The sequence below is a fragment of the Ptychodera flava genome, chromosome 4 (genome assembly GCF_041260155.1).
Source record: "Ptychodera flava strain L36383 chromosome 4, AS_Pfla_20210202, whole genome shotgun sequence".
NCBI lineage: Eukaryota > Metazoa > Hemichordata > Enteropneusta > Ptychoderidae > Ptychodera > Ptychodera flava.
Window position 1 is genome coordinate 46,745,926 of NC_091931.1, and position 27,918 is coordinate 46,773,843.

General features: G+C 39.1%; 1 protein-coding gene across 1 annotated transcript; it reads right to left on the minus strand.

The window, feature by feature from the left end:
• Positions 1-27,814, minus strand: LOC139131974 (uncharacterized). Its single transcript, XM_070698312.1, has 13 exons — positions 27,639-27,814; positions 13,168-13,236; positions 12,667-12,802; positions 11,456-11,619; positions 10,686-10,771; positions 10,066-10,152; positions 8,421-8,525; positions 7,394-7,474; positions 6,998-7,141; positions 5,723-5,914; positions 4,320-4,533; positions 2,616-3,787; positions 1-2,243 (listed from the first exon to the last, which is right to left on the minus strand). The coding sequence occupies exons 1-13, from the start codon at positions 27,745-27,747 to the stop codon at positions 2,124-2,126; spliced, it is 2,679 nt and encodes an 892-aa protein (XP_070554413.1). The 5' UTR covers positions 27,748-27,814; the 3' UTR covers positions 1-2,123.
• Positions 27,815-27,918: the final 104 nt, after the last annotated feature.

Here is a 27,918-nt window from a genome sequence, read left to right on the forward strand (position 1 = left end):
TACCAAAACATACGAGCTTTTTAATAAGAAATCCCCATCAAAAAGATTAAATGCTGGTAGTACTTGAAATAATATGTAAACTTATCTTTGAGTCAAACAATAGCTTTATAAACTGGGCTGTCATCAACTACTGGTAGTGTCCTTTGAAAAGCACAGGGTGTGATACATGTCATCAAGGAGATATGCAATACCGAAATCAAAATAAAAAGTTGGTGACAAAATTTACAATGTCAGAAGAAAGGAACTTCGGATTCTTGAACACATAAACAGTACTAAGAAAAGAAAACAGACACATGGACAGAAATTAGAAGATGAGATGAATGAGTACATACAATCTACAAGCTATCAGTATGAGAATGTGATGTTAATGCACTATATTTGGAACACTATCAAAATGATATTAAAGTTATCATTTACTTTTATTAGTAAGTGTGGATTGGTATTACATGGATAGCACAGAAATGTGCATCACTGAACATTTAACTGTCTTGATTTCATTCAAGTTTCTCAATTTGAAGTGTCTTGTTATGTAAATAAGAAATGGAACAGAGTTAACGCTTTCCAAGCTTGGAAAGTATGGATACTACATCTAAATGCTTCAAAGTGTTCACATTTTTTCAAAAGTTACTGTTTTTGACAAACGTTTCTGAAATTTGTAGACCATCTATTAGACATGCTATTTGCAAATTTGGTAAAGTCATACGCTAAGTTTACAAAAGTCTAAATTAATAATAAGGGATTTACAACACTGAAACTGTTACATATTCCATATTTAAAACACAAAATAGATGTAATTTTAAATGTTTTTTCACTAGTTGATGAATTACAAAACGTAGGCTGCAATACCTACTTCTTAGTTTGTCAACATTGTATGTATACATGTAGACTGTACTGTTATTATTTTCATTTGAATTCTGGTCTGGACCAGAATTCACTTTTCAGTAATAACAATGTAGTTTACACATGTACAGGCTGAGTTGAAAAGCTGAATATTGTGTAATTCAACATGCAATGGGAGTTGAACTGCAGTTGACAATAAAAAACAAAAATAGTGATGAAATCATTAAAAGTTACAGCTACTGGCCCTGTAAATTACTAAACATTACACTATGACAACACTTTTCTAAAGTTGGTCATTTTGTTTCCTGGTTAATTCAAAGGTTTTACAGGAGGTCATGACACGGGAAATATTGGCATGAATACTATCAACTCTGAAAGCTATGTTTGAATAGAGTACATAATCTTTGAAACCACAAATAAAATTTCATGGAGGATCAATGGTGGGCTTGAATGTAATAAGTACTTGATCGAGCCCTGGCTTTGCTGAATATGTCTTGAGACCAAAGCTTGCTTTATTTGGGCATGCTTAAATCTGTTTGACAATGTGACTTGATTTATTTGTACACACTCACCATGACCTGCTTGTGAAACTTGCTTTACCTGGGCAAACTCACAACATTTCAATTTTGTTTGCCTTGGGACTATTACATTTGGCACAACTTAGCTGGCAAACAGATGGTGTCCAAATCATCCTGTCCCGATGGTGTTCGAATTATCCTGTCCGGATGGTTTTCAAATCATCCTGTCCTGATGGTGTCCAAATCATCCTGTCCGGATGGTGTCCAAATCATCCTATCCGGATGGTGTTCGAATTATCCTGTCCAGATGGTGTTCAAATCATCCTGTCCGGATGGTATTCAAATCATCCTAGCCAGATAGGTCATTGTAAACATTAACGGTACATTTTTTACAAAGAGCTGACATGTACACAAGATAATGCTAAATTATGAGTCACTATGCTTAACAGTATCATTGTCCATCTGATTCTGTCTCTAAAACAAAACATTTAATACTATCCCTAAAAGTAAACTTAAATGGCAATTTCATTGTTAATTACAACTAAACATGAACCCTTAATAATACACAGTATGCGTATGATAAATGAAAAATACAAAGTATTGGATATTTTGTAAGTCATACCGGTACTTCTGGTTAGCTTTGTTATCATGTAGTTTTCTGATATACATGATTTGCTTACACAGCATTCCACAACAATGGTGTACCAGTTCACTCTATAAAATTTATGGAGTGACCATGCGATGTGTAAAACATATGCCCTGAAATCAATTGACTTTCCTCTGTGAATCTTTTCTTGTTCTTGCTTGTCTGTTGTAAGAATGACATAATTCATCATCTAATGGGAAGTCACACTCAACCATGCTACCTCGAATTAGATACAGATCCTGAAAGAAAAGATATAACAGATTTTCAGTAGATTATGCAAATATGATGAAGATTGATCTTCTGATCTGCATAAAAAGGACAGCTTTGAAATTAAAACATTCCGTCTATGATATTCTATTTGTCCTGTTTAAAGCTATCTTAAATATAAAGTTGGTTTTCTTGTGGACTGGAACATCTCTTGCTTGAGACTGCTCCCACAGGTTGGCCCGCTTATGCCTGTAGGAGTGCCCTCAAATAACAATTTCCCAGTCTAGTTTTTATGAACCAAATCCTAATCTTGGTTGGTGGGGACTGTATATGACATATTAATGCACGACAGTTTCTGTGAAATACACAATGTCATGCAAATGGAATAAATTTGCATGCATTACCTTTGGTGATCTTGATCTGTTCATCATATCACTGTGTGACATCAAAGCTGTCGCTCTTCCAAAACCAAGTTTTGGAGTAGTTTTACCAGGTGTTATCTGACCATAACCATCTTCTTTCAATAGTGAGTTTGTTGTGAGGTCATCGGAGATAATTTGAGACTCACTGTAAGCTTGATTTCCATTGCCAGCTACATCAGCACATGTTTGACTGTCAGCTCTGTTGAACTTTCCAATTCTGATATTGCTGTCTTCCGGTGACTCTGAGACAAAGGCCCTGAAGCTCTCATGAGGCAGGCTTGTATCGTATGACATGGCTTCAGAATTGATTCCATCTTTGATGACAACATCGTCCTGTGTGTGTGGAACTGTTGGAATGCATAAAGTGCCATCTAAGAAGAAACAATCTTCAGCATCCATGAACTGCTCTGGTGGGTAAGAAATCTGACTAGGCTTTTTATAAGGAGTTGGTGAGACATTAGCATCTTCAGATGAAAATGAGTCGGACATATCAGTCATGGATGATGTACTTGTGGACATATCTATGCATGGAATACCATCACTATTCTGGTAGGCTGTCTCAGATAACATGGTCATTTTGTCTTCATTCTTCACATCATTTTTGGCAATTTCCAGCAATGATGTTAGCTTCTCTTTGATTGAATCCGCTCTTTTCTCTGATAACCCTCTTCCAAGAACACTTGTCTTGTGCTTTGCTCTTCCATCTTGTTCACCATGATAAACTCGTTTTAACTTTTCTACATCTTTCTCTTGACAATTAAACATGTCGTTACTCTCTCTTTTCCCTTCAGTAGATCTGCCATTGTCTCTGTCATCATTTGTCAGTAACTGTGTGCTATGCTCTATTTCTAGTCCATCGATCTTTGATGAGTTGTCTTTGCTGTGTGTCTCATTGACATTTATCTTAGCCATCTGATTGAGAACTAGTGCATTGATTTGTTCATCATCTGAGCTAGTCTCACTCTCTGAGTCACTCTCAGATGAACTACTTACTATCTTGGAAGGTGGCAAAGTCTTTGTCTCCTGGAATGACGCAAGCTCGTGACACAGAGAACCTGATGAATGACCAGGCTCTAAATTTTTCACTGAAGAAAGATGACGCTGATTTGGAGAAAGATGAGTAGCTCTTCTTGCTCCCACAGATATCACATGATCTGTTGAGCACACAAACAGACATAGTCTACTTTAAGGGACAAACATTACGCAGCAAGATATCTTCCAAAAAGCAAGCTACAGTATGTAGAGTTGCATGACTGCTCAAAGTTCATGAAATTTTCGCGAATGCCAGCTCAGTTCACACTGAATGAATTTTAAAACTGATATTCTGGTCATTTTCAGTATCAACATTACAATACAACAGGAAATGCTCATGACGAAAGTCTGAATTTATTGCCAAATTGAATTTATATAGAAATCTTCAAACATTTTTCTTTCAATTAGGAATAACTTAAAACATACCTGATGCAATTATGAGTTTTTAATTATAACAGACATGATCTTAATAAAGGTTTGAATAACTTTAAGCAACACAATTAAAACCAATGTTGTTTCTTTCCTGTCACATTAACAAGTTCAACAAACAAATACCAATCAAACTGCACAGAATACGATATAAATTGTGTCATTACCACAATTAGAATTCTCTGCTATATTGCAGCAATTAATGAATAAAATAATCACAACTACCTCTACTTTTTGAAGTTTGAACAAAATCCTTTCCTTCGTGCCAGATTTCCCGACTCCACATAACATTAGGATCAATAATTCGATGGTGATTTTCACGGAATCCATTCTCATCCCAATGATGAATTCCCTGGAAGCGGGAATGATTACGGACTGATGTTTGTTTGGCTTGCAGACTCATTTCATACACTGCATTGGGCAATAGATGACTGGTGTTCTGATTGAAAAATAACACATTGGGCAATAGATAACTGGTGTTCTCATTGACAAATAACACATTGGGCAATAGATTACTGGTGTTCTGATTGACAAATAACACATTGGGCAATAGATAACTGGTGTTCTGATTGACAAATAACACATTGGGCAATAGATTACTGGTGTTTTGATTGACAAATAACACATTGGGCAATAGATTACTGGTGTTCTGATTGACAAATAACACATTGGGCAAAAGATGACTGGTGTTCTGATTGACAAATAACACATTGGGCAATAGATTACTGGTGTTTTGATTGACAAATAACACATTGGGCAATAGATTACTGGTGTTCTGATTGACAAATAACACATTGGGCAATAGATAACTGGTGTTCTGATTGACAAATAACACATTGGGCAATAGATGACTGGTGTTCTGATTGACAAATAACACATTGGGCAATAGATAACTGGTGTTCTGATTGACAAATAACACATTGGGCAATAGATAACTGGTGTTCTGATTGACAAATAACACATTGGGCAATAGATTACTGGTGTTCTGATTGACAAATAACACATTGGGCAATAGATAACTGGTGTTCTGATTGACAAATAACACATTGGGCAATAGATAACTGGTGTTCTGATTGACAAATAACACATTGGGCAATAGATAACTGGTGTTCTGATTGACAAATAACACATTGGGCAATAGATTACTGGTGTTCTGATTGACAAATAACACATTGGGCAATAGATAACTGGTGTTCTGATTGACAAATAACACATTGGGCAATAGATTACTGGTGTTTTGATTGACAAATAATACATTGGGCAATAGATGACTGGAAGTTTTATTGATAAATAACTTATTTCAGAATGATTAACAGCTTGGTAGAAATTCAACACATTAAAAAAATTATCAAGTTGAAATCAAAGGGTAGTCAAAAGCTACAGAACTTGAATAGATTTTTCTCATTGATAAAACTATTACTGTAACACTCTTTGTAACTATTACTGTATATTGTGTTCAATCATCTATCTCTTTGGTCTCGTATGTTTATCGGCATTTTCCTTAACCACAGGAAATATTGAATTAATTCAGTACAAAAGAAAGTAAACTTTATTTTCCTCTAAAACAAGCCTACTTCAATTCTAGAACCATTTCTACCGAGGGACAGACAAAGAAAATCTAAACTTACCGGTGATTTCATGTTAGTTTCATTTGGTTTATCTCTAACCTCACTCAAGTAGATATCAACTACCTGTGTAAACTCTTCAAGCATACACTCCATTAAAACAATGCGTAAATCTAAAAGGTACATCACATCTTTGACAGCAGCTTCTATCAAATACTGTGATAATGGTCTCTGTGTCCACACGGCTTGATCAATCTGTAAAATGAATTTGTGGTTCTCTTATTTACCATGTACTGACAGGTTTCAACAGGAAAGATACTGTTTGTTATAGCTGATGGAAAATTGCTTCCATGTGAGATTGATTCCTAAAGTGGTGCTGAATGACCAAACTACATGTTCCAGTACTAAGCTATTCAAAAACTTGGCAGGTTATAGATTTTGCTGTTCTTAATCTTTATACAAAGACACACGTATACAAGCAGTACATTGTTATGTACGACAGGAAATACAGTGGAATTTTTGCAATACTTGATGACAGCCATGAATGGAGAAGCTGCAATCTTCCACATTATCAGTTTTTACCTTGTAACCAAACAAAGATTTACTTAAAGACATGAATAAGTGATTGTTCAAAAGATCATTTAGATCCAATAATTCATAGTAGGCCAAATAAAAAAAATGTGTGATTTTTGTAACCTGGCCTACACTAGAAAAACCTGCTGAACCTAGACATATTTTTTGCATTTTCAAAAAATTTCTAATAAAATTTAGTTTCTAAATTTTACACTATGTTATGGGTCTCAGCCGACATAAAGAAAAATAACCAACATTTTCCTCTGACCTACTTAATTTTCAGAGGCATGTTACTGGACAAACACAATTTACAGAAAAGCCTGTGAAAAGTCAAACACTTTCATACAATGACAACAAGACCTTAAAATGGGAATTCTTGTATCAAACTTTAAGACTATCTCACGCCATAGTTATGACAGATTCATCAAAGCTACAGTTTACAATGTGCTCACTTTTTCCCAAAAAACTGTGATGTTACTTCTTGGTTGCTTTGAAAGATGTCTGTACATCTATATTTCACTGATTTGATATTGTTGTATACTTTTGTGGCTTGTCTATTTTTTTGAGCTCTGCTGTCTTTTGTTTGTTATTTAACCGACATCAAAGGAAATACTGATTTGTAAGTTTGAATGGCTGTTGGCTGGTTTGGCACTCATCGTGGGTACTGATAGAAATGAATGCTTGCTAGGACTATCTTTGTGATGAATAAATACAAACCAACCACAAAATGACTATCCTACAGTCTTGCTGTTGGGTTTTGCTTACCTCAATACATTTGCTCCTTACTCTCTGAAAGTAAACTTGATCCAAAGTTAAGTTCATGTGTTCCAGGAGACATGCTACTTGACCTCTAACATATCTTGGAAGGTCACCGCCATTTCTGTTTCTCCAGACAATCACATCAGCAACCTAACAGAAGAAGATTATGTGTTTGTCAAGATGTGATACAAACACACTAGTAATACAACAAAATAGCGTTTAATTTAATTTTTTAGCAAAAATTATATTATACCTTATAATTTGAACAATGAACTTGGTACTCAGTGCATGTCTGCTTTCATGGTCACATATGAATTTTGTCAATTAAGACAAAATCAAACAAGTAACCACATTTTTTGTAGAAAATGTTGAAGATAATGTCACAAAAGCTTGACCACTGACCTGTGTATCAAACACATTTACCAATTTCAATCCATATAGATGAAATAAAGCATCAGATGGCTGTCGGCAATCATGCATCACCTGGTACAGATATAAGTGTATATAATATGGTTATATATCACCTGGTAGAGATATAAATGTATATAATATGGGAATGCATCACCTGGTACAGATATAAATGTACATAATATGGGAATGTATCACCTGGTACAGGGATAAATGTACATAGACAGCATGAGCAGATAGCAACACAGCTATTAACTAGAATGAAGGTTGAAATGCACGCGATTGCCCATATTTGGACACAGTGTGCATGACAACAAATTTTGAATTTCAGTCAGACTTTCTACAAACAGTAATAGATATCAAATTGGACGTGTTTATCCAAATATGGCACCAGGCCGAGGCGTGATGCATAAAAAAATGCATGGATGTGAGGGCGCTTTTTCCCATAGCTTTACACAGACACGTGAATCTAGGTATACGATAGATGTACATAATATGGTTATGCATCATCTAGTGGAGGGATAAATGTACTAAATATGGTTATACCTGTTACAGGGATCAATGTAAATAATTAACTTGGTCATGCTATTTTGCAGTCTTGAATTGGCAGCCAATTATTACCTTTGTAAAATTAATCATGACATTTTTGCTTGGTGTAGAGTTCTTCTTGGACCAAATTCAACCAACGTAGCTAGCATTCATCTTTTTGTAAATCATGGGTTCATTCTACACACATATTTCAGCTTAGATAACTTTAATCAGTTTTTAAATTTGACAGTGTTGAAGTTTGTATTAAAATTTGAGAATCATTCTAACAACATATTACTCAAATTTTGATATATACTATGGAACTCTGACACTTGCCTGGAAATTGGCATGTAAACTCTCTTTCGAATTCCTAAATGTCACAAGACCTTACACATGCAGGATAAAAGAGCTTTTAATTGCAAGGAGTCTTGTGTGCAATACTATGTGAAGAGAAGGGCACCATTGTTATAGAAAGCATTCAGTTTTGTGTTACCTTGGTGATGACCTTGCACTCCAACACTTCACCAAGTCCTTGATTAAATCCCCTTAAACCAAGTTTGATCATGTCAAACAAGAAAACATGTTGTCGAGTTGCCACCTGTAAAAAAAAGAAATTGTCTCTGAAATTTAAACCAGGATATCAGAACAGTATTTAAAACTTGTCATGAGTTTACCAATTTTAAGCAATTTAATGTGTAAATGGCAGTGACTGTGTGTAGCTTTATTATTTGGGTTGGAAGCAGTGGCCGACTGGTTTTGTGTGAGCCTAGTCTCGTTTACCAGACCTCGTCGCTTCGCCACTGCAAAGTGCGCCGCTGGCGGTAGGACATGGCGAGTCGCGGAGCGACGAGCTTCGAGTCGCGAAGCGACGAGGGTCTGGTGACTACCACTGCATTCCACTGTGATGACGCATCAGGACGGGCGGAGAACCAAATTTAAATATGACCCTTGACCTACTTGAATATTCAATCCGAAAAACCAAGACAAATGCATGTGTTTTCAATTTGCGATAGTCAACATCGAGCTCGTCGCAAATGTCCGGGGCAAATGTACTCTGTAGACAGTGACCATGCTGAAACTCCCGTGAAAATATACGGAGAGCATGTGAAGACAACAGCCAACAGACTTCCCGTACCCAGTTGGCAAGTTTACGAAGACGTCATTCCCCCCCCCCCCCCCCCCCCCCCCCCCATAGAAAAGCTGCAATGGCTTCAATTTGCTCGTCTTTCAGGCATTCTATGGCTAATTTTTCTTTGCCACAATCGATTGCTTTCCTAAGTTCGGCTGTCAGCCCCATTTTCGCCAGTTGAATTTACGCACGTCCGCGTACTGTGAATGCCCAGTGCGTCGTTTGGGGAATCCGAGGGAATCCTTTTATGTATGTCATATCATTGCGTAGTCGAGCTTATTGACGTTGTCAGTCATAGAAGTTCCTCATAGTTGTTGGTAGATATTTTTACAAGCCCCTCCTTCTATTGAATATGCATCAAAGTTTGCCTGTTGTCGTGGTTGTCGATTGAGCCATGTGATTGGTGGGTATAAATATCTTGGAATGCGGAAGTCAGTAGTCTCCAGACCCCGTCGCCCAGCCAGTGGATAAATTACTTCATGTTCCTACCGCCAGCGGCGCACTTTGCACTGGCGAAGCGACGCGGTCTGGAAGCGAGACTATGTGAGGCCTAGCAGCTAGGCAATGCTGCCGTGAGTGTGTGGGGGTTCGAATCCCGTTTGGATTATAGTGTAATTTATATTTCTTTAACCTGAGTGGACAGTATTGCTGGTGGATATTTACTTGTCCCCGAGTCTGTCTGATAGCTCAGTAAAAAGCTTCGTGCTTTTCCGATTACTATATGTGTGTGTGTATACTGTGTCTGTGTGTCGTCTGCTCCACGCACACCGTGTTGTTCGGTCGCGCACAGAATTGCAACATCTAAGTCAGTTACTGTGACCAACTCTTTTCGGGTTGGAAGCAGTGGCCGACTGGTTTTGTGTGAGGCCTAGCAGCTAGGCGATGCTGCCGTGAGTGTGTGGGGGTTCGAATCCTGTTTGGATTATAGTGTAATTTATATTTATATTCATTGCAAACACAACCTCATGAAAAGGTACAGACATATGAACACAACTAGTATAAGTATTACCTGTAATACACAAATTGTACCCTGTCGGCCAATCAGAACACCTTCCATGTTGATTGCAATGAACTTCTGCTGTGAAATATGATGAATCTAAGAAAATACAGAATATATAACTGATGTTTGGTTCACAATCCCAAAATGTACTTCAAGATGTCATGCAAACAAAATGAACTCTATGGAAAATTAGTAGGTAGCACATGCTCTGTATGGTTTAGCATACCTTGTTATTATGACACACATGACAACAGCGGACAATAGCATTAAAAAGAAACAACAATACAAACTAACATATTCTAACAAAAGGGAAATACTCAAAAACGGCCAATGGTAGGTTGACAATACTGCGACAATAATGAAATCTAATTTAGTATTGATGGCTTAGATGAAATGTCTTCAGCGCAATACTGTGTGAAACAGAAGCATGTGTCAATGGCAGTGTACCTTACTTAAATATCAACTAGGCAAGTCCAAGGTTAATGAAAGATACAAAATGATTCAATGAAGTTGGCACCAGATAACTGTTGATGAGTTCAGTTTGGAACACAGCAAACATACTGGCTGACTTGTTAAAGTATCATTACAATCTGTGTCCTGCTGCAAACTAAGAGTCTCGATTAACTTACAGCTGCAAAGTAGATTTCATCAATATCATCAACTAAGCTGTAATCAACACTGAACTGTTCACTGTCTTCTCCACTTTGTATAGTCACTGAGAAAAAGATAAAGTAAAACAATTAGTGACAAATTATTAACATTCTAACACATATCAACATCTCCTTAACCCTTTGCACCCTGACCCCCTGGTACTCTATGACGTCATCGGACATTTATGTCCGAGCTGGGTTCAAAGGATTAACAAAGTACAATATTTTCTGAGTAAGTAACAGTAACAGTGCACAAATGTGCATTTTTATTTGCGTTCAAAGGCCTCCGGCCCATATGCAAAGGGGTACAATGGCTGGTTTATTACATGAAGAAAAAAAATGAACACAGCTAGCTATCTGAAGTTTTACTACAAAAAAGTTCTATGCTGGCATACAATATTTTCACTTCCTATAAAGACAGGCAAAATACATAATATACTTATTCGTCTTAATAGCAGTTTGTGAAATTTGGAATATAGTTAATAATAAAACCACAGTCAAGTTCATCAAAATTGCCAATATTTGTGAAATATCCTACAAATCCGTGGCCATGTATCACAAACAAAGAAAGCTATTGTGTAATTCACAACATGGAGGATTGTCAATAGTCCTCAATTATTTGATAATTTTCAGTCATGAGAATTTCAAAGGACTTCTTCATGTCTTTTCAGTTCCATGACATTTAGTAACCATAGTCATCAAGGCATTATCTACAATGTAACATTTGAATGTCTCTACATCTTACTCACATGTTCCAGTCTTATTGTCTTCGCTGACGTCTTCATTTTCACTTTTGCCTGTTGATACTTTGTGTGCACCTTCAAGCGAACTGCCACCTTGAACTTGAAGTGAATCTTGTGATTTATCAGGTCTTGAAGGCACTTTTTGGTCTGAAGGACTCATGTTATCCACTCTGTTTTGAATTAAACAGAAAGATGCTTAACTTTTCAACAAAATCCTATTTTTTCCACCTCCTTTCAAAAACAAAAAAGTAGTCTCTCTGCCAGTTCATTGGAAAAAGATATACTCTGGCTAATGGCAATCATTAGCAATCATTCTAACATCTCAAACTGACCAATGTTAAAGAAATAACGGATGACGCGCTGACCATTAATGTTTATTTATGGGCAAGGGCGAGAGGAAAGCCAAAAGTTAATGTGCGAGGCTTGCCGAGCCCGTTAATTTGGCTTTCCTCTCGCCCGCGCCCATAAATAAACGTTAATGGTCAGCGCAGAGTCTGTTACTTCAATTATATTATCAACGAACCCCGAAAAACCGTCAAAATTTACGAAAATTTCCAGTGCGAACGACAACGGGGTCCCAGAACCTGTCAGTGAGTAGTGCGGGTGCTGCAAAAATTTTGCAAATCCGGAGATTTTTTTTGAAAAAAGCATGTAAACTTGGCCCACAAATGCTCCATTTTATTTTGTGTTGATTATGATCTAAATACAAATCACAATTTTCGTTTTAGCCATAAAGTTACTGTGTTTACGATATTATTCATATTCACGGGTATGTAAAAAAACCATTACCGTGTATTTGTGGGCAGTCACGTGGTTCAGCTCGTCCAATTAAAATGCAATGCACAAGGCATGGTAATATAATAGAGAATAGTGCCTACATTATACATTACACCATACAACATGGTACACATCAGGACACTTATCAAAAGTCACATTTTACATCAAACAACTTGACATATATTTGATTGATCAATCATTTTTTTCATTTTTGATTTGGTATTTCACCAGTGACCTAGCAGTCCCATTTTGTTATTTGTGCAGTTAAGAAGATGCCCGTCTCTGCTATATTAATTTCACAGTGGATATGTAAAACACTGATTTTATATGGACTTTAAACTTACATTTTGACCACTTCACTAATATCTGCACTGATGCTGAAAGATTTGTAACAACAAAAGGGACAACAATTTAAAATGTTTACACAGCAAGTCACTTACAGTGGTTCATGAATTTCATGAATAGCTGTACCAACTTCCAGGGAAATACTGCCTGATGCAAATTTTGAATTATTATTCTTAGATACCAATGATGATGATTTCTGCTTTGTGACTTTATCATCTTCTATGACATCCACTGAAACACAGGAAATATTATGTCATTTCTTACAGCAAATATCATGTTGTTTCATTTTGCTTGTAAAATAATCAAACTGATACTGTTATTAATACCATACATACACAAAACATCAATTACTATTCAATTATGAACACTACATATGATCATCATCTTTTCATGGAAGGATATTATTTAATATTTAAAACTTACAATAACTCATGATGGGAATTGGATTGAGGTTTGGCTGAAAACAAATATAATCTGTGGTTGCCACAATCTTTGAGCAAGAACTGAATAAGTAAATAACATGGAAATATTGTAGAAGATGACAGAAAAAGACATACAACAATAAACAATGGAAGAGTTTTAATTTTCATACTCACAACATTTGACTTCATGTCCATAGAAATGAAGAAGTCCTTGCAAAGTTTTGCCGGAATCTAAATATTTTACTGTCGAGAAAATTTGGGAAAATAAAATGGACATATAAATGGCTTGTAATTGTTTCATATTATACAATAAATACACAGGTGAGGGGACAGGACATTTGATCTGAAATTCCCTTATTGTTTTTCCTAAAAATGTGAAAGACAAAATGGTTATATACCATGTAAACTACACATGCCTTCGCCCAATCACTGGTGACCAAAACAGGTCACAATAAAACAAGAAAGAATATAAGTGCAAAGTTACTTGACCAATATTATTCTTGATGTTATTTTTTGGTAAATTGTGAACGTCTTTTATATAAAGAACAGTGTTCTTCTTTATTTTTCAATTATCAACATAACATCAATGTAATGTTTTGTTTCATGTTTGCCCTGTAGTGAGGCAAATTACCATTTTTCAGTATTTATTTGACCCATAGTGGGGTGAATTGTGATTTTTTTTAAAGCTTGACTTACAGCTGGGAGAATTGCATATTTTTATCTTTTTGAGAAATTATTCCCCTTACCATGGGGCAAATTACAACTATTTTAGTCTTTCTTCGCCCTGCAGTGCTGGAAAGTATGATTTTTCAGTTCTTATTTTAGCACTTAATTGCAATTACCTTTTCAGTCCTTACTTGGCCCGTGATGGGGCGAGTTACAATTTTTGAGTTCTTAATTCTTGTTACCTTAACCTTTTCCTCCAAGTCGGTGAAAATCCGCTTGAAATTCGGTGTAGCCAGAATCTAAGCACTGGTGACCGCTATTCTCCCAACCCGGTGGAAATCGGGCCCTTTTTGGGTACCCCCTTTCCTGCCAAGTCGACGGCACTACGTTTTGCTATCCCCTGTGCGTTTAGGGGTCATCCGAGGAGAGGCTTTCTGACAAGGAACGCCTTTCCCCCTCGAAATGGGTTCGCAGGGAGTCGATAGACAGGGAAAGGTGCAGAAACCTGTCCGCCAGTCCCCCCACACCCGAGGGGGCTGGTTTTTTTTACCGCTTTTTAGCGGACTTGGCAGGATAGCATGGTGACGTTTTCTGGCGGAGTTGGACGTACTTGGCTGCCTGGCACTATAGAGATTGCTGCCGAACTTGACCAACTCGGCAATGCTAATCTAGAAGGCTACCTCTTGCAAACGACTTGGCAGATATGCCGATGGTGCGAGACGAAAGTCACTTATTCAGTTGTGCGTGACTGAAAATGAGAACGTATTTTTGACGGGACGGCTCGACTTGTTCCTCCGATGGAACGGATATGAACGACTCGGAAATACCATTACAAACTGGTGTCCGACGTACTAAGCTGGGCTTCAGCTCTGCAAGTTCAAGCCAGGCAACGTCCTTCACCGCCTTGGCCGTGCCATTCAATGGACGTAGCTTTGGATTTTTTATTTATCCATCGTCCGAAGTATTGGCTCTGGTTTGCAGGCAAACGTATCCTCTTGCCGACGCATTGGTAACTACGTACGCTGTTTGCGTACAGAGAATTCAAAAGGTGACATAAGGTCAATATGCTAAGGGGATACCGCCTGCATTTAGCAGGGACTGCTTTTGTTATGCAAACCAGCTAGCAGTACAATATGGCTGCCAGGCATGTGACACGTCGATGGCTAGAACAATGGAAGCATATTGCGTTGTACCCATGCATCGCAAAAGTGAGACTGACGACTTGGGTGTAGTGACTGGTTATCACTGGTTAGCTGCAGCCCAAGCCATGTCGGTACAAACCCGTACCTGACTGAGGACCACTCGATTAAGTCAGTGATGAACGGTAACACTCGTAAGCCAACTCCCAACTGAGCTGGCTAAACTACGTGGAACTGTGCTTCAATGGCTCAGCCATGTCGTTAATACAACGGCAAAAACGTAGTTTTTGTGCTACACTGCCAAGTCGTTGAAGGTACGTATTCAATTGCCCTACCCTGGGGAAACAGGACAGGTTTGCGGTGCTGCTGCACCCCTAGCACGACCCTCAGGGTCTCTGACTAACAGACGAGTGAGTGATGTTTGTGCCTAGCGGACGTGCGTAATACTGAAGGAGTTTATTTCCGAAAAAATAAACATGAAACGGCAATAAAATGACGCACTCCCAGGGGCAAACAAAGCCGGTGACCTCAATTTTTTTCTGCAGTAACCCTTGAGCTCCTTCCCCTGTCTACGGGCATGTAGAAATTATCGAAGTCTAACACGTATAAGTACGGCTAAAACAACCCTGAAAATGGGCGATTTCTGCCAAAATGCCTGGCAGGATAACATGCAGGAGAGCCAATCTTTTGCAGGCACATATTATGGGGCGTGTTTCTACTTACTTGGCAGGATAATGGACAAGGGCGCTTGGCAGGAAAAGGGTTAAATAGCTATTTTCTTGAGCTGAGGGGTCAAATTGCGTGATATTGAAATGCATTATGGGTAAGAAGTTGATTACTCACCACAGCAAGAGTTATGAGATAGTGATTTAACAAATGCTTTTATGCAAATGTAATTGTTTTATGTGATTGTGAAACTAGCTAAACACAATAATCTTTTCTATCTTTTTTACACCTTTCTGGTGGGAAATTCCAGTATAACAGAAAACTCTACTATGACTTCTGTAATCTTAAGTGTTTTTGCTGGAGAAATCCCCCATTACATGTTGAAAATCTCTTCCCCCCCCCCCCCCCCCCCCCCCCCCAAGACTTTTAGGACTTACTAAAGTGGCAAATTGTATTTAAGGTATCAAGTATTGCCCTGCGGAGGGGTGAATTACCACATTTTTTAGTCCTCATTCACTCCCAGCAGGGCAAATTACCTCATTTTGACTTCTGCCTATAAACTATTCCCTCATTGCGTATTGGCATAATTAATTATCATTTGCCCCTGGACTGTGAACAGCCTGTCTGACAAAAAAGGCGACTGTATGATTCATCTACTGTGATACATAAACCTCCTCCAAAAAATTGACATAAAACAAGAAACGCACAATTGACATTCTACGCAACTCTGTTTTATGATGAGATTTTAGAGCCCTTTTCTATTGATTATCAGGAAACTATCCGCTAGCAGGGCGGATTATAGTCATGCCAGCGGCTTACTGACTATGCATGCGCAAGTTTATGATATACTATGCAAGCAACTGGAAGTGTACTCAACTAAATTCATGGGCGCTGCCATGTTGTTTTGAGCACATGTAAAGAAACAGATACAAAATGTGCAAGGTATTATATTTTTACAAGCCATTTATAAAGTATATCACTGCCATTAGCTAGTAAACAGTCCGGGTAATGTCCATTTAGATGATAGTTGGGAAGAGCCAATGGCATACCGTATATGTAATGAGGTTAAGGTAAGAACAAATCACGTAACAAGGGTCTAAGGTTACATTGGTTCACTTTGAAAATGTTATGCTCATATCGTGATCAGATCTGACAGATCCATCGATCGAGTGAGACTGTTGGCTACCCAGAAGTGTCTCAGCCTGAGTTGATTCGCGACGTTTTATCGTGTTAAAAATTGTAAGATTTCTTCAGGAATAGTTTTCTGAGTTTCTTTACCTTTGACCATGTTCGACAAAGAGTTATTGGACGTTTTTCGCTCTCTATTCCAGCTTTTGGTTAACTTCTCGGCGATTGATCCGGCGAAGAGTCAATCGTAGCAGTGAAGAGTCAATCGTACCGGGAAATGCATGGTGATCGAAAAAATCATGCTCCATCGTGCTACGATGACCAACTAAAACAGTCGACCCATCTTTGCAAAGCTTGAAACATTCTCCATACTGCAGATGGCAAGGTTAAATTGAAATTTGACCAAAATTAAAAATAGGCGACATTTGGCGACAAATAACCTACTGTAAATTTACAAGGGTCAAATCTTGATTTCTAGGAGCAGTACCTGGCCTAGACTTGGTTCAAGTCTGTAATTTGTGAACGCAATGATTTGTATTCTGCTGTCATGTGAAACGCGCACGTGAGTGGACGCGATGAGTAGGGTGAACGCGATGAGTGGAGTGAATGCTATACAGCGGAGTTTCACCCGGAATCACAGACTTGGCTTTCTTGCACGATCTGCGTTACTATAAATTATTCATGAGATGACGTTTTCTTTACTCATATTAATTATTCATAAGATGACATCACTAAATTTTACACATTGGGAGGAGTTACCAATTGACCCAAACGAGACGTGCATAAAACTCACTTGGCGTTGTTGACAAAATGTCGAGTGCGATCACTTCCACAAAAGTCAGCACGACCTCTGTTGTATCAACGAAAACACGTGAAAATTGTTGTTTGTAGGGCCCATGTTGCAAAATGTGAAAATTGTCTACGGTTATTTAAGGATGGAAAAATACACTGTCCTTACAGTTGTAGCCTGTTCTCTTACGTGCCCAAAGCGGTGGAAATCAAAACAATGTGGGGCGACTTCGTATGTCAGTGATTTTCCGCTGCCGGTTGGTGCGCAGAAGAACACATCTTTTCCCTCAATGTAACTCTCAACAAGCTACCTTTGGTAATCTCGCATGATTAGCGATGGTCGACTGATCAGTTGTAAAACGCGGTTGATGTACGAACTTGATGCCATTATTCGCCCCGATAGATAAACATAGGGCCAAAGTCCCTGAAGCTACTATAGACATGGATACAAAATTAAGTATTTCCTGACTGTATGAAATTATCTCACTAAGGTCATCCTAGGGACATGTAAACCAACCTGTCTGACCAGCGGTTTTGAAAAACAAGCGACTCAACAGTTGACAGAGCTCTGCTGTGTTATGTAGAGAATAACCTTTTGTGACACATGTATTGATGAAGAAGGTGGATATCTTTGATAGCTCATTTCACGATGGCCTGACCAAAAATGGAAAAAAATTCCGTAAAAATACAGATTTGCATATTTCATCAGACTATATTAGTCTATAATAGCAAATAAACGAGAGTTAATTACATTCTAATTAAAGTAAACAAGACTTGCTTAAATCAAGATTTACGTCATAATAAAACAGCATATCTGTCAGGTTATAAAGAATCTTGAGCTGGTTATCTTTTATTTTCATCCTATTAACCAAGCACATTTTAACTTTCAAATTAACATTGTAAGTAAGTTCTGTTGAATAAGCTGAGACTGTACATACTCAGAGAAAGCACACTGAAGAGACAAATGTTTGTAACTTAAGAAGTTCAAGGTCATCAAAAGCATAAGGAATCATGTTACACTTTCATTGCACTGTTTACACAGATTGCATAATTGCTATAAATAGCACAAGGAATCTTACAGCCCAGCTTTACCATAAAAACCCTATCACTTTGACCACTCTTTTAATTGACCACTCTATTTTTTTCCTCAAAAAGTAATCTTATTTTATCCTTACCAAGTCAACCATAAATGGAAATTAGAACTTTCTCTATCTCTATTTATTTGACCATCCTATCATGACAAACTATTATGAGCGATTTCTTTTAGATAACATAAATGGTGGTTCAGAATATATCAAAGTTGGGATTCAGGAAAGTTGCTTTACATGTTTTAATCCTCCAAGATGGTAAGCATTTCACTATGAACTGTCAAAAAAAGGTGAACTTTCTGATAATTCCACACTAAATTATTTTGGCTTTGATGATTTCCTAATTAATTCAATTATTTAAAATCATATTAATTATTTTTTTCTGGGTGAATTGATAGGGTTTATACAGTACAAGAATTACATACAATGTAAGTCAAATTTTTTGATACAAAATGACAAAAAAAATTCCTTAAAAATACACATTTGCATATTTCATTACAATTTGAACAAATCTAAGTTGGGTTATCCCTAGGGACCTGTATACCAAATAACAAAGCTGTCTGACCAGCGGTTATGAAGAAGAAGATTTTTTACCAAAAACACCTTTTTTGGCATTAATTTGCCTATTTTCAACAATATCAAAAAATTAAAAAAACTAGTTTCTCAAAATCATATTTTTCATCTACACAACAAATATCAAATCAGTAAGTACTGCAGTTCTCAAGATATTTGAGTGGACGGACGCCTCACAAACGGACATACATACATACATACATACATACATACATACATACATACAGACTGACGCCGGACGGATACCCATCCCAATAGCTTCTATAGACTATAGTCTATAGTAGCTAAAAACTAGCTGTGATATCGCAGCGGTACTTGTGGCGTATATCGAACGTGATCGGGTCATTGGGGTCATTGCCACAGTCCGCTGCGAGCCAACCCATAGGCTTCGCTGGCTGTTTACTATGAGACCGACCGGTATCGTAGATTTAGCTTGCAAAATAATAAATTAGATAAAGCATGCAATAAATAAAATTATACCTACTGTATCGCTGACTATCTGAGACTCATCTTCTACTCCTGCTAACGAGCCCCACCGTGACAACATGTATTTTCGACCGTTTTTTCGGTGAGTCGTCGATGGTTCCTGCTTGAATTTGAACTTTTGACCTCCAACGTATTCAGTGCATTGTACACGCGATCGAGCAAACATCGTTGAAGCCGTCGACGGCTCACGGGAAAATGGTAGAAAATACGTGTTCTTATCTTCAAGAAAGTTAGCAGGCGTACAGAATGAGTCTCAGATAGTCAATGATAAAGATGATACAAGTTTATTTATTCAAAGGCTAATATAGTTCATTATTTTGCAAGCTAAAGCTACGATACCGGTCGGTCTCGTAGTAAACTGCCAACGAAACCTATGCGTTGGCTCGCAGCGGGACTGTGGCGATGACCCCAATGACCCGAGCACGTTCGATACACGCCACAAGTGCCGCTGTGATATCACAGCTAATTAAAAACGTACTCGATGTCTAGCTTTGCACAGAGATGACAACAAACTTTTTAATGCATGCAGAGGTTTATTAGCATGCGTTCTTCTTATTGGCCAGAATAACGGCAGGGGCTGTGTCAATCATTTTGTATTTGCTCTACGTCACTGTGTACACAGTCCATCTCACCGCCTGTACTCTGCAAGAAGTCCAAGTCAATGAATCCGGCAGAAACTAACTCACTACTACGCAGACTCAAACGTGACGCATTCAATCGCTGGGAAAACCTGGCGTGAGCTGCCAAATTCCGGATAGATTTGTACGAAATAGGAGAGACACAATAGAAACTATTATAAATGATTTCATTTTTTTTAAATTCACCGACTTGAACCAAGTCTATACCTGGCCAGGAAAATCATCCAATGAAGTAATTTTCGATGTACTAACCACTTGTGTCGGAAACCATCACGACCGTACTGAACATTGTGCGTAACGTCTACATCTAAAATCTACCCAGTGCTAAAAATAAAGGGTGAAATCAAGCTGAAAAGTTTTGAAATCGTTGCAATGTACGAGCCTAAGTTTGCACGGTTACTGTTGTATGCAGATAAGAATGGACAGTGAAATTGATCTATATGTTATCACACTTGTGTAATTCTTTTGTAAAGTTGTTTCAAAATTTACTACAGGATCAGTAACTTTAGTTGAGTTGCGGCAAACTAAAGACGGATGATAGTTTTGTTTCATGGTAGGCTTCTGCTGTAATTGTTGATATAAAGCAATAAAGTAGACACTGATTAGTGTCTGTGTGTGTAGGGTAAAGATTTCCTGACTTTCTATCCCCGTACATTTCAACACCTTTCTCACTTATTATTTCTGGCTTATGTACACCTCTTTTCCTGTAAATTCTGAATTTTTTGCCAAAGAACTTCTACAATGTAAAGGAAACAAGAGTCTAATGACAACTAGACTCTGACTTGGCTGTGATACAACGTAACTCAAAGCAGCATATAAGGAATGTATTATGAGTCTGTGTATGTGAAGACTGCACTTCAAAGTGTACTCCCTGGTGTGTGTTTATTATGGGTCCATAAAAGCTCTCTGATTTTCACCGCAGTTATAACAAGTCAGTGCAACTTCTGAGGCAAGTTTTGGAACAACTATACAAACCAATTACACAAGTTATGGCAACATTTAGATCAATTTCACTGTCCATTCTTATCTGCATACCAGGGTAATTATTCATGACGTTGGCGACAGCAGGTTCGCTGATTGGTTTATCATAGTATCCTCTATATGGACATTACCCAGACTTTTAAATATTATTCTCCATCTCGTCATTGGTACAAGATATCATTATCATCACTCTTTAACGATAGAAAAAGTGAAAACTGTCCTGTGTATGAACAAGGGGAAAGGATCGATAAGAATGCTGGGATTAATATTAGAGTGCCCTCAGTGTAAAAAATTGTCAGTTTTTAATCGGGATGGTGGTTTTCAGCTTGCAACTTGAAGTTGGGCAGTACTGTTGCTATTGCAACGATAAAGATGGCACAAAACGTCCCTCATTAAACACATTGGATTGTTACCATTGTAAAAAATTGCCGATTTATGTCCAACTTTGTGACAAATAAAACAGAAAATCTATGCCTGTCTGGTAGCGTGTGTGAACTGTTTTCATCAGAGGGTAAACTGACAGTATTCTTCCCACTGTTAAACAGTTTGCTTATTGTACAACTTGGATACTTTGTTGTCCTCTCAAAAGTGTTCAGTTTTGTATTCAAAGCCGCATCACGTAGTGAAAGTAATCCGCCATATGCAAATTTATAAGGTATAAATAGAAAAGGTGTCATCCGGACTATCTCTCCTCATTGCACACGGGACCAGCGACACAGCATGGCATCGTCTCAACCAGTTGCTAGCGCCAGCCAAGCCTTTGTTGCTGCACACGGAGGCCCGTCTAGGGCGACTGCTGCTTCTCAACCACCCGAGAATGCTGAGAATTCCCGTGCCCGTACTGCTTTGCAAACACCACTGGGAGCCAATGACAAACACCACGACCAGAAACGCCTAGACCCCAGATAGGGCCACAGGAGAGCCAACCTTCACAGGTGAGCATATCGTATCGTAGAGCTGGTTTGTTAGACTGTTTGATACGTTGCTTGTGTGTATGTCGCCGTCATTTCATTACTAGATAATTGCGAATTATGCAAGGAATAGCACGAGTCAGTTTTCGTTTGGCACGCTACCACCTGTTGGTACGAGTCATTCACCTGGTCTCTCCAGGGGCGCTAGCATGCCGCAAGTTTGTGTGCGCACGTGTCTAGATGCTTTCAAGTTGGAATTTCTTCGCTGATACGTTTTCCGCTTCCTTTCCCCCCTGTTTTTCATTTCTGTCACTTGGCTTGTTTGTTCATGTTCACTGCTCTTTTGCTTGCGCACGTGTAGTATTCATGTTAGCCAGCTGTCTGTGGTTTCCATGTGATACTGCAGTCTCATTTCTCTCTCTTTTGTCTTCTTTTGTGTTCATTCTACGTCATACTTGTGTTTAGTTTCTCTTTCTGTACCCTCTTTTCACCGTCCTGTTATCTTCTTTTACTTGAAGTCGCTAAGTCTGGCCAGGTAGTTAACTCGATGAGGAGTTGCTGCGAGGGTGCCGGGAGAATTGGCCAGGTAGTTAACTCGATGAGGAGTTGCTGCGAGGGTGCCGGGAGAATTGGTCAGGTAGTTAACTCCATGAGGAGTTGCTGCGAGGGTGCCGGGAGAATTGGCCAGGTAGATAACTCGATGAGGAGTTACTGCGAGGGTGCCATCAGTGTTTTAGCCTGTAGGGGAATACAAGCCCTTGGTGATCGAGTTCTAGTAACATATAGATGGATGGTATTGTATGTGGGGAATACAGCAATAACAGATGAGAAGTTGCTGTGGGAATAACGTACAGACCTCAAGAGTGGTACTTGAGGACGTTATAGTAAGGCTAGTGCATACATTGTGGAGAAGTGGCATAAATGATTAAAAAACGACAAAAAAAAAACAAAACAAAACAAAAAAAAAAACAAAAAAAAAAAAAACGTATATGATAGTGATGCCAGCGGCGGGCATAGTGGGGTGCTGTGATTATGCCAAAGAAATGTGCGAGTATGCAGATGTAGAGTATACGACCATCTCGCTATGTTGTTGCGATAGTAGGTAATGTTGTCTACTATAATATTGAAATGATGTTGACGGCTGATATTTCTTGGTTGAATTTATAGGCTGACGAGATGAAGAATTTGAAGACTCAAATTCAGAAGCTTCAAGATATGGCGGAAACTGCATCCGTTGAGGACGCCCTGTCGAAAGTCATGGAATTGGCGCACACACCATTGTTGGCCTCCAGGGTTCAACTCGTCAGCGCATTGAGGGCACTGGTCGACAGAGCGACAGTTGCAGCTCATCCAAAACTGCCTAGGTTTCGGGCGGTATTAGCCCAGTTCGAGTCTAATGATTTTGGGCAGGAAGCCGGCAGGTTGTTGATTCTTCTCCTGGGAAACAAGGAAGAGGAGGAAATAGCGTCCAAGGTGTCAAAATTTATGCGCCATTCTTCAAAGCCTCCCATGTAAAGTAATACCGCCTCCTCATCCCCTTCTACAGGGAGGGTCCATAGCACCCTCGTGTACTTACCTGCACACCTCGCATTTCGAGGTCCTGTCTAGGGGCGCCCTCACAAGTAATTTTGTTTGTTTGTTTTTTTCATGTTTCGGCCTTGATCTGTTCTGTTGCAGAATACAAATGTACCATATCCATGGGAAAAGTTTATGGTGGAAAAAATTCCGACGCCTAGAACTACCTACTCTTGGGTAGCTTTTGAGGGTGCCCCTCGACAGGGCCTGGAGTGTAACCCCACCATCGGGGATGTAACGATGGAAAGATGAGAGCTTCCCCAACGACATTAGCTTTTCGCTGCCCCGATGAATTCATCGCAGGAGAATTACATCGACACAGATGTAACTGGGAAACTATTATGTCTACTGGTAGTCACGATCCTGTCATGGAATGGATCACTAATGGAGTCGGAGTCTCGGAGTATTTTCAACATTATAAAGGTCCATTTAAAGGAAAACTGTATGATAGTTCCACCCCACCAGCTCGTATCTTTGCCAATAATCCTGCCTGTGTAAATTTTGTTGAGTTCATTTCTCAGTCAATCTCCTCTAGAATCCAAACTGGCGCTATTTCAGCTGTCGGGCAGGTCGGCATAGACCCCCCACCTTTTATTGTCATGCCTATTACTGTAGAATCAAAAAAACCTAGGATGTGTATTGATATGAGATATCTTAATCTATGGATCAGAGACATCCCATTTAAGTTAGACAAGCTGATTGAAGTCTCGCGATATCTTGAACAATATGATTATCACTTTAAGTGTGACGATAAAAGTGGCTATGACCACCTTCTTATTAAGGAAGTAGATCGCAAATATTTTGGTTTTCAATGGGCAGGGCAATGGTATCTTAATAACACGCTACCGTTTGGCTGGAAGCTATCTGCGTATATCTACCATACTGTCGGTTACGCTATCACGAGTCACGCGCGTATCCTAGGTGTCCCCTGCCTACAGTACATCGACGATAGACACGGGGGACCACTGAGACCGGCCTATAATAGCGACACGCACAGTGATTGGTCGAATTTCGATCTCGCCGAGGCGGCAGCATACATCCTATTTAAGTTATGTATAGACACTGGCTACTTCATAGCACTAAAAAGAGTGTACTTAGACCGCAGAAAGCCTTGGTTCTCTTAGGTATGATAGTAGATTCCGAGAGTAAAGCTTTCATCATTCCCCCGCAAAAAAAGCTCCGCTTCTTAGAGTTAGTAGAATACGCCATGGGTGAGAGTGTGATACCAATTCCTTTGTTGCAAAAAATCATGGGGAAATGTATTTCTTTCAGTCTGGCAATTCCATGCGCTCGGATCTTTATCAGGCAAATGGCCTTTGCTCTATCGAAAGCGCAAAAATCCGCTAAGAACACTATCAACATTCGTATCGGTACCCCACTCAGGAAAGAACTAGACGAGTGGCGCAATTTGATTAAATGTGTAAGTCCATTTCCCTGGCGTGACGAGAAACATGCAATAATTACGGCATACACAGACGCGAGCTCTTACAAGTGGGGAGCGATTCTACAAACTAGCCCGGTTCAGTCGACGTCAATAGGAGATAGTTGGGAATTAGAATGGAGGAATAGACCAATAGTGGAAAAGAAGCAGAAGCCCTTGTTAGAGCGCTAGTAGCATTCGGCCAGCAACTGAAAAATGCACGATTGAACGTTTGTTCAGACTCCGCTACCCTCATGTATGCATGGAATTCTGGTTACCGGGCTCCAAATCTCAACAACTAAATCAGATACTGAAAGAGATTTTTTACCTGTGCTTAGAACACATATCTCTCGATATATCTGGATGTGTGGGGCGAACAATACAAACCTTGAAAACTGCAAAGTCTGCAAAACCAAGACTCCACAGTTTCTTTGCCAAACAACTGACACTTGTGATAGTAGTAATACTGATCCCGGCGTCGAAGCTATAGACCAGCGATTGGAAGAAGTGTTAGGTACTCGTTCCGCTCATGAAATACAAAAAGACCGTTTTGTACAGCAATTTGAACTTTTTTTTTGTTAACCTTTACTGAACCGAAAACTGTTTTAACTGCCTCCCCCCATGATGTTTTGCGATTTCTAGTCTATAAGATAAGGATGCCAAGTCACAGGTACATATAGTGACCTGCCCATACTTAGGGCATACGGGTATGCAGCAGTGCTCCTGCCCCAAAAGGTTGCGTGTTAACACCATAAAAAAAAACATGGTTTCAAAATTAAAAACATTTTACCAGGCCCTAGCAAGTGGCATTGACAAACGTACACCCAATCCAGCCGATTCATACATAATTGATAGATATGTAAAGAAAATAGCCGAAGAGCAAGCAAAAGCCCTGGTCTCGCCAAAGCAAGCTACGCCTTTATTTATAAGATGAGACTTGTATTTGAACATATACTTCAAAAGATAATGCTTGCAAAATCGCCCACACAGTTATATATATTAGCCAGAGACATGGCCTTTTTCAAGATGTTGTCTTTTTCTGGAGACAGGGCACACGACCTAGGCCACGTGAAAACCCAAGAAATTTTGAGATTTCCTGACGATTCTGGTTTACTCTTTAATCATACATTTGGAAAGACGCTAAGAGGCGACTCCACAAATTTATTTGCTATTAAAAGATGTTCCGACTTAGTCATGTGCCCTGTCAATTCGTTGGAAGCGTATATCGCTTTAGCCAGCAGCCTGGCATTAATATTCTCACTGGTTATCTCTTCCGGCCAACCGCCCCACAAGGAACAATAGAAATGAAACCAATGTCTTCCCAATTAATATATTATAGGCTGAAATATTTACAGGAGGTTGGTATTAATGCAGGAGAAACACCGCATGGCTGTCGAAGCGCATGCGCCATCTCACTTGCCATGACGGGTACAGACATATACGCCCTCATGGAGCATGTTGGCTGGAAGGCGGAAGAGACAGCTAGGTACTACATGAAGCTTTCAAAAGTTACACAACTCGGCGCACCAGCAGACAAACTCGTAAATTTAGTAGAAACATCAGGCAGTATACAGACACATATAAGCATATGGATGAACTTGTCGGTTTCCACAAGGCTTTCGAGTAAAGGGCCTATATTATAATCTATACAGAGGATGTTACTAATGAATATACAGATATTAGTTAGGTTGGTAAAGCTAAGTGTGTACTCCATATCATATAGATGAATAATAAACATCTTGAAACATGCGTATCGGATCTCGCTGTTTTTCTTCCCGGTACGTTGTTAATGATTGGGATTGGGATTCTTTTAAGGTATGGGTATTAACGGGAGCAGAATAATATGATGCGTAGAGCATCAGGGAGCAAACCAGAATTTCGACCCAATCCTAACAATGGCTATATCCCTGAGCGAAGTGATAAGGCTTTAAATATATAGTTATTCAAAGCCGCATCACGTAGTGAAAGTAATCCGCCATATGCAAATTTATAAGGTATAAATAGAAAAGGTGTCATCCAGACTATCTCTCCTCATTGCAAACGGGGAGAAGGCGACACAGAAGTAGGCTAAGACCCGATGGTGTAGAGGAGATACGGAGAGGGGCGGCGGTCTCCCGCCCACCCACCCCCATGTATATATTGCTTCGCCACGGATAAGCCCACCAGAATTTCGACCCAATCCTAACAATGGCTATATCCCTGAGCGAAGTGATAAGGCTTTAAATATATAGTTACTTTGTCCAATTTTGGAATGTACCATACCACACTCTCTGCCAGTGTGAGTTGAGTATAATAAAGATTGATTGATTGATTGATTATGTAACAACGTCAGGCGAAACAACGCCAGGCAAAACCTTGAGTAGCTGCAGCACAGCAGCTCGAGGTTTTGCCTGGGTATTTATATATTTATATTAATACCAAGGCAAAACCTCGAGCTGCTGTACTGCAGCTAAACCTTGAGCTACATCCCTGCAGCTAGCAATTACAGCCTACAAATAAAAGTGGCATGTATTTCACAGACATTCGATCAAGTTCATATTCGTGTATAAAAGGCGGCGTTCAACTACGAAAAGCCAGCACTATACCTTTCTTGAGTGTGATTTTCTTACTATTTCCATCAAGGGCATGCAAAACACCTTCAAATTCGCCATCATCGGTGCCAATGCGAACCACGCATCCAGCGTACGCGGCCATCGTGTTATCTTTAACTTCGGGCCGCTTAGCTCAATTACAAAATCTTCAAAAGTTCATCTTGGTTTTCAACGCGCTCTCTCCTTGCACATCATGACGGTTTATCTTTAGTAAAATTTCATCTCAATTTTCAGTAAAGTCATCTTGTTGGGAAACTTGGGGATATTTTGTGGA

Bases quoted from the DNA above. Each gene is read 5' to 3' on its own strand.
- LOC139131974 (XM_070698312.1), bottom strand. From the start codon at position 27,747: ATGGCCGCGTACGCTGGATGCGTGGTTCGCATTGGCACCGATGATGGC. The intron at 11,620-12,666 runs GTAAGTGACTTG...AATTCAAAACAG, and splicing joins CATGAAATTCATGAACCACT to AGTGGATAACATGAGTCCTT. The intron at 10,153-10,685 runs GTAAGTTAATCG...GTATTTTCTTAG, and splicing joins ATGAAATCTACTTTGCAGCT to ATTCATCATATTTCACAGCA.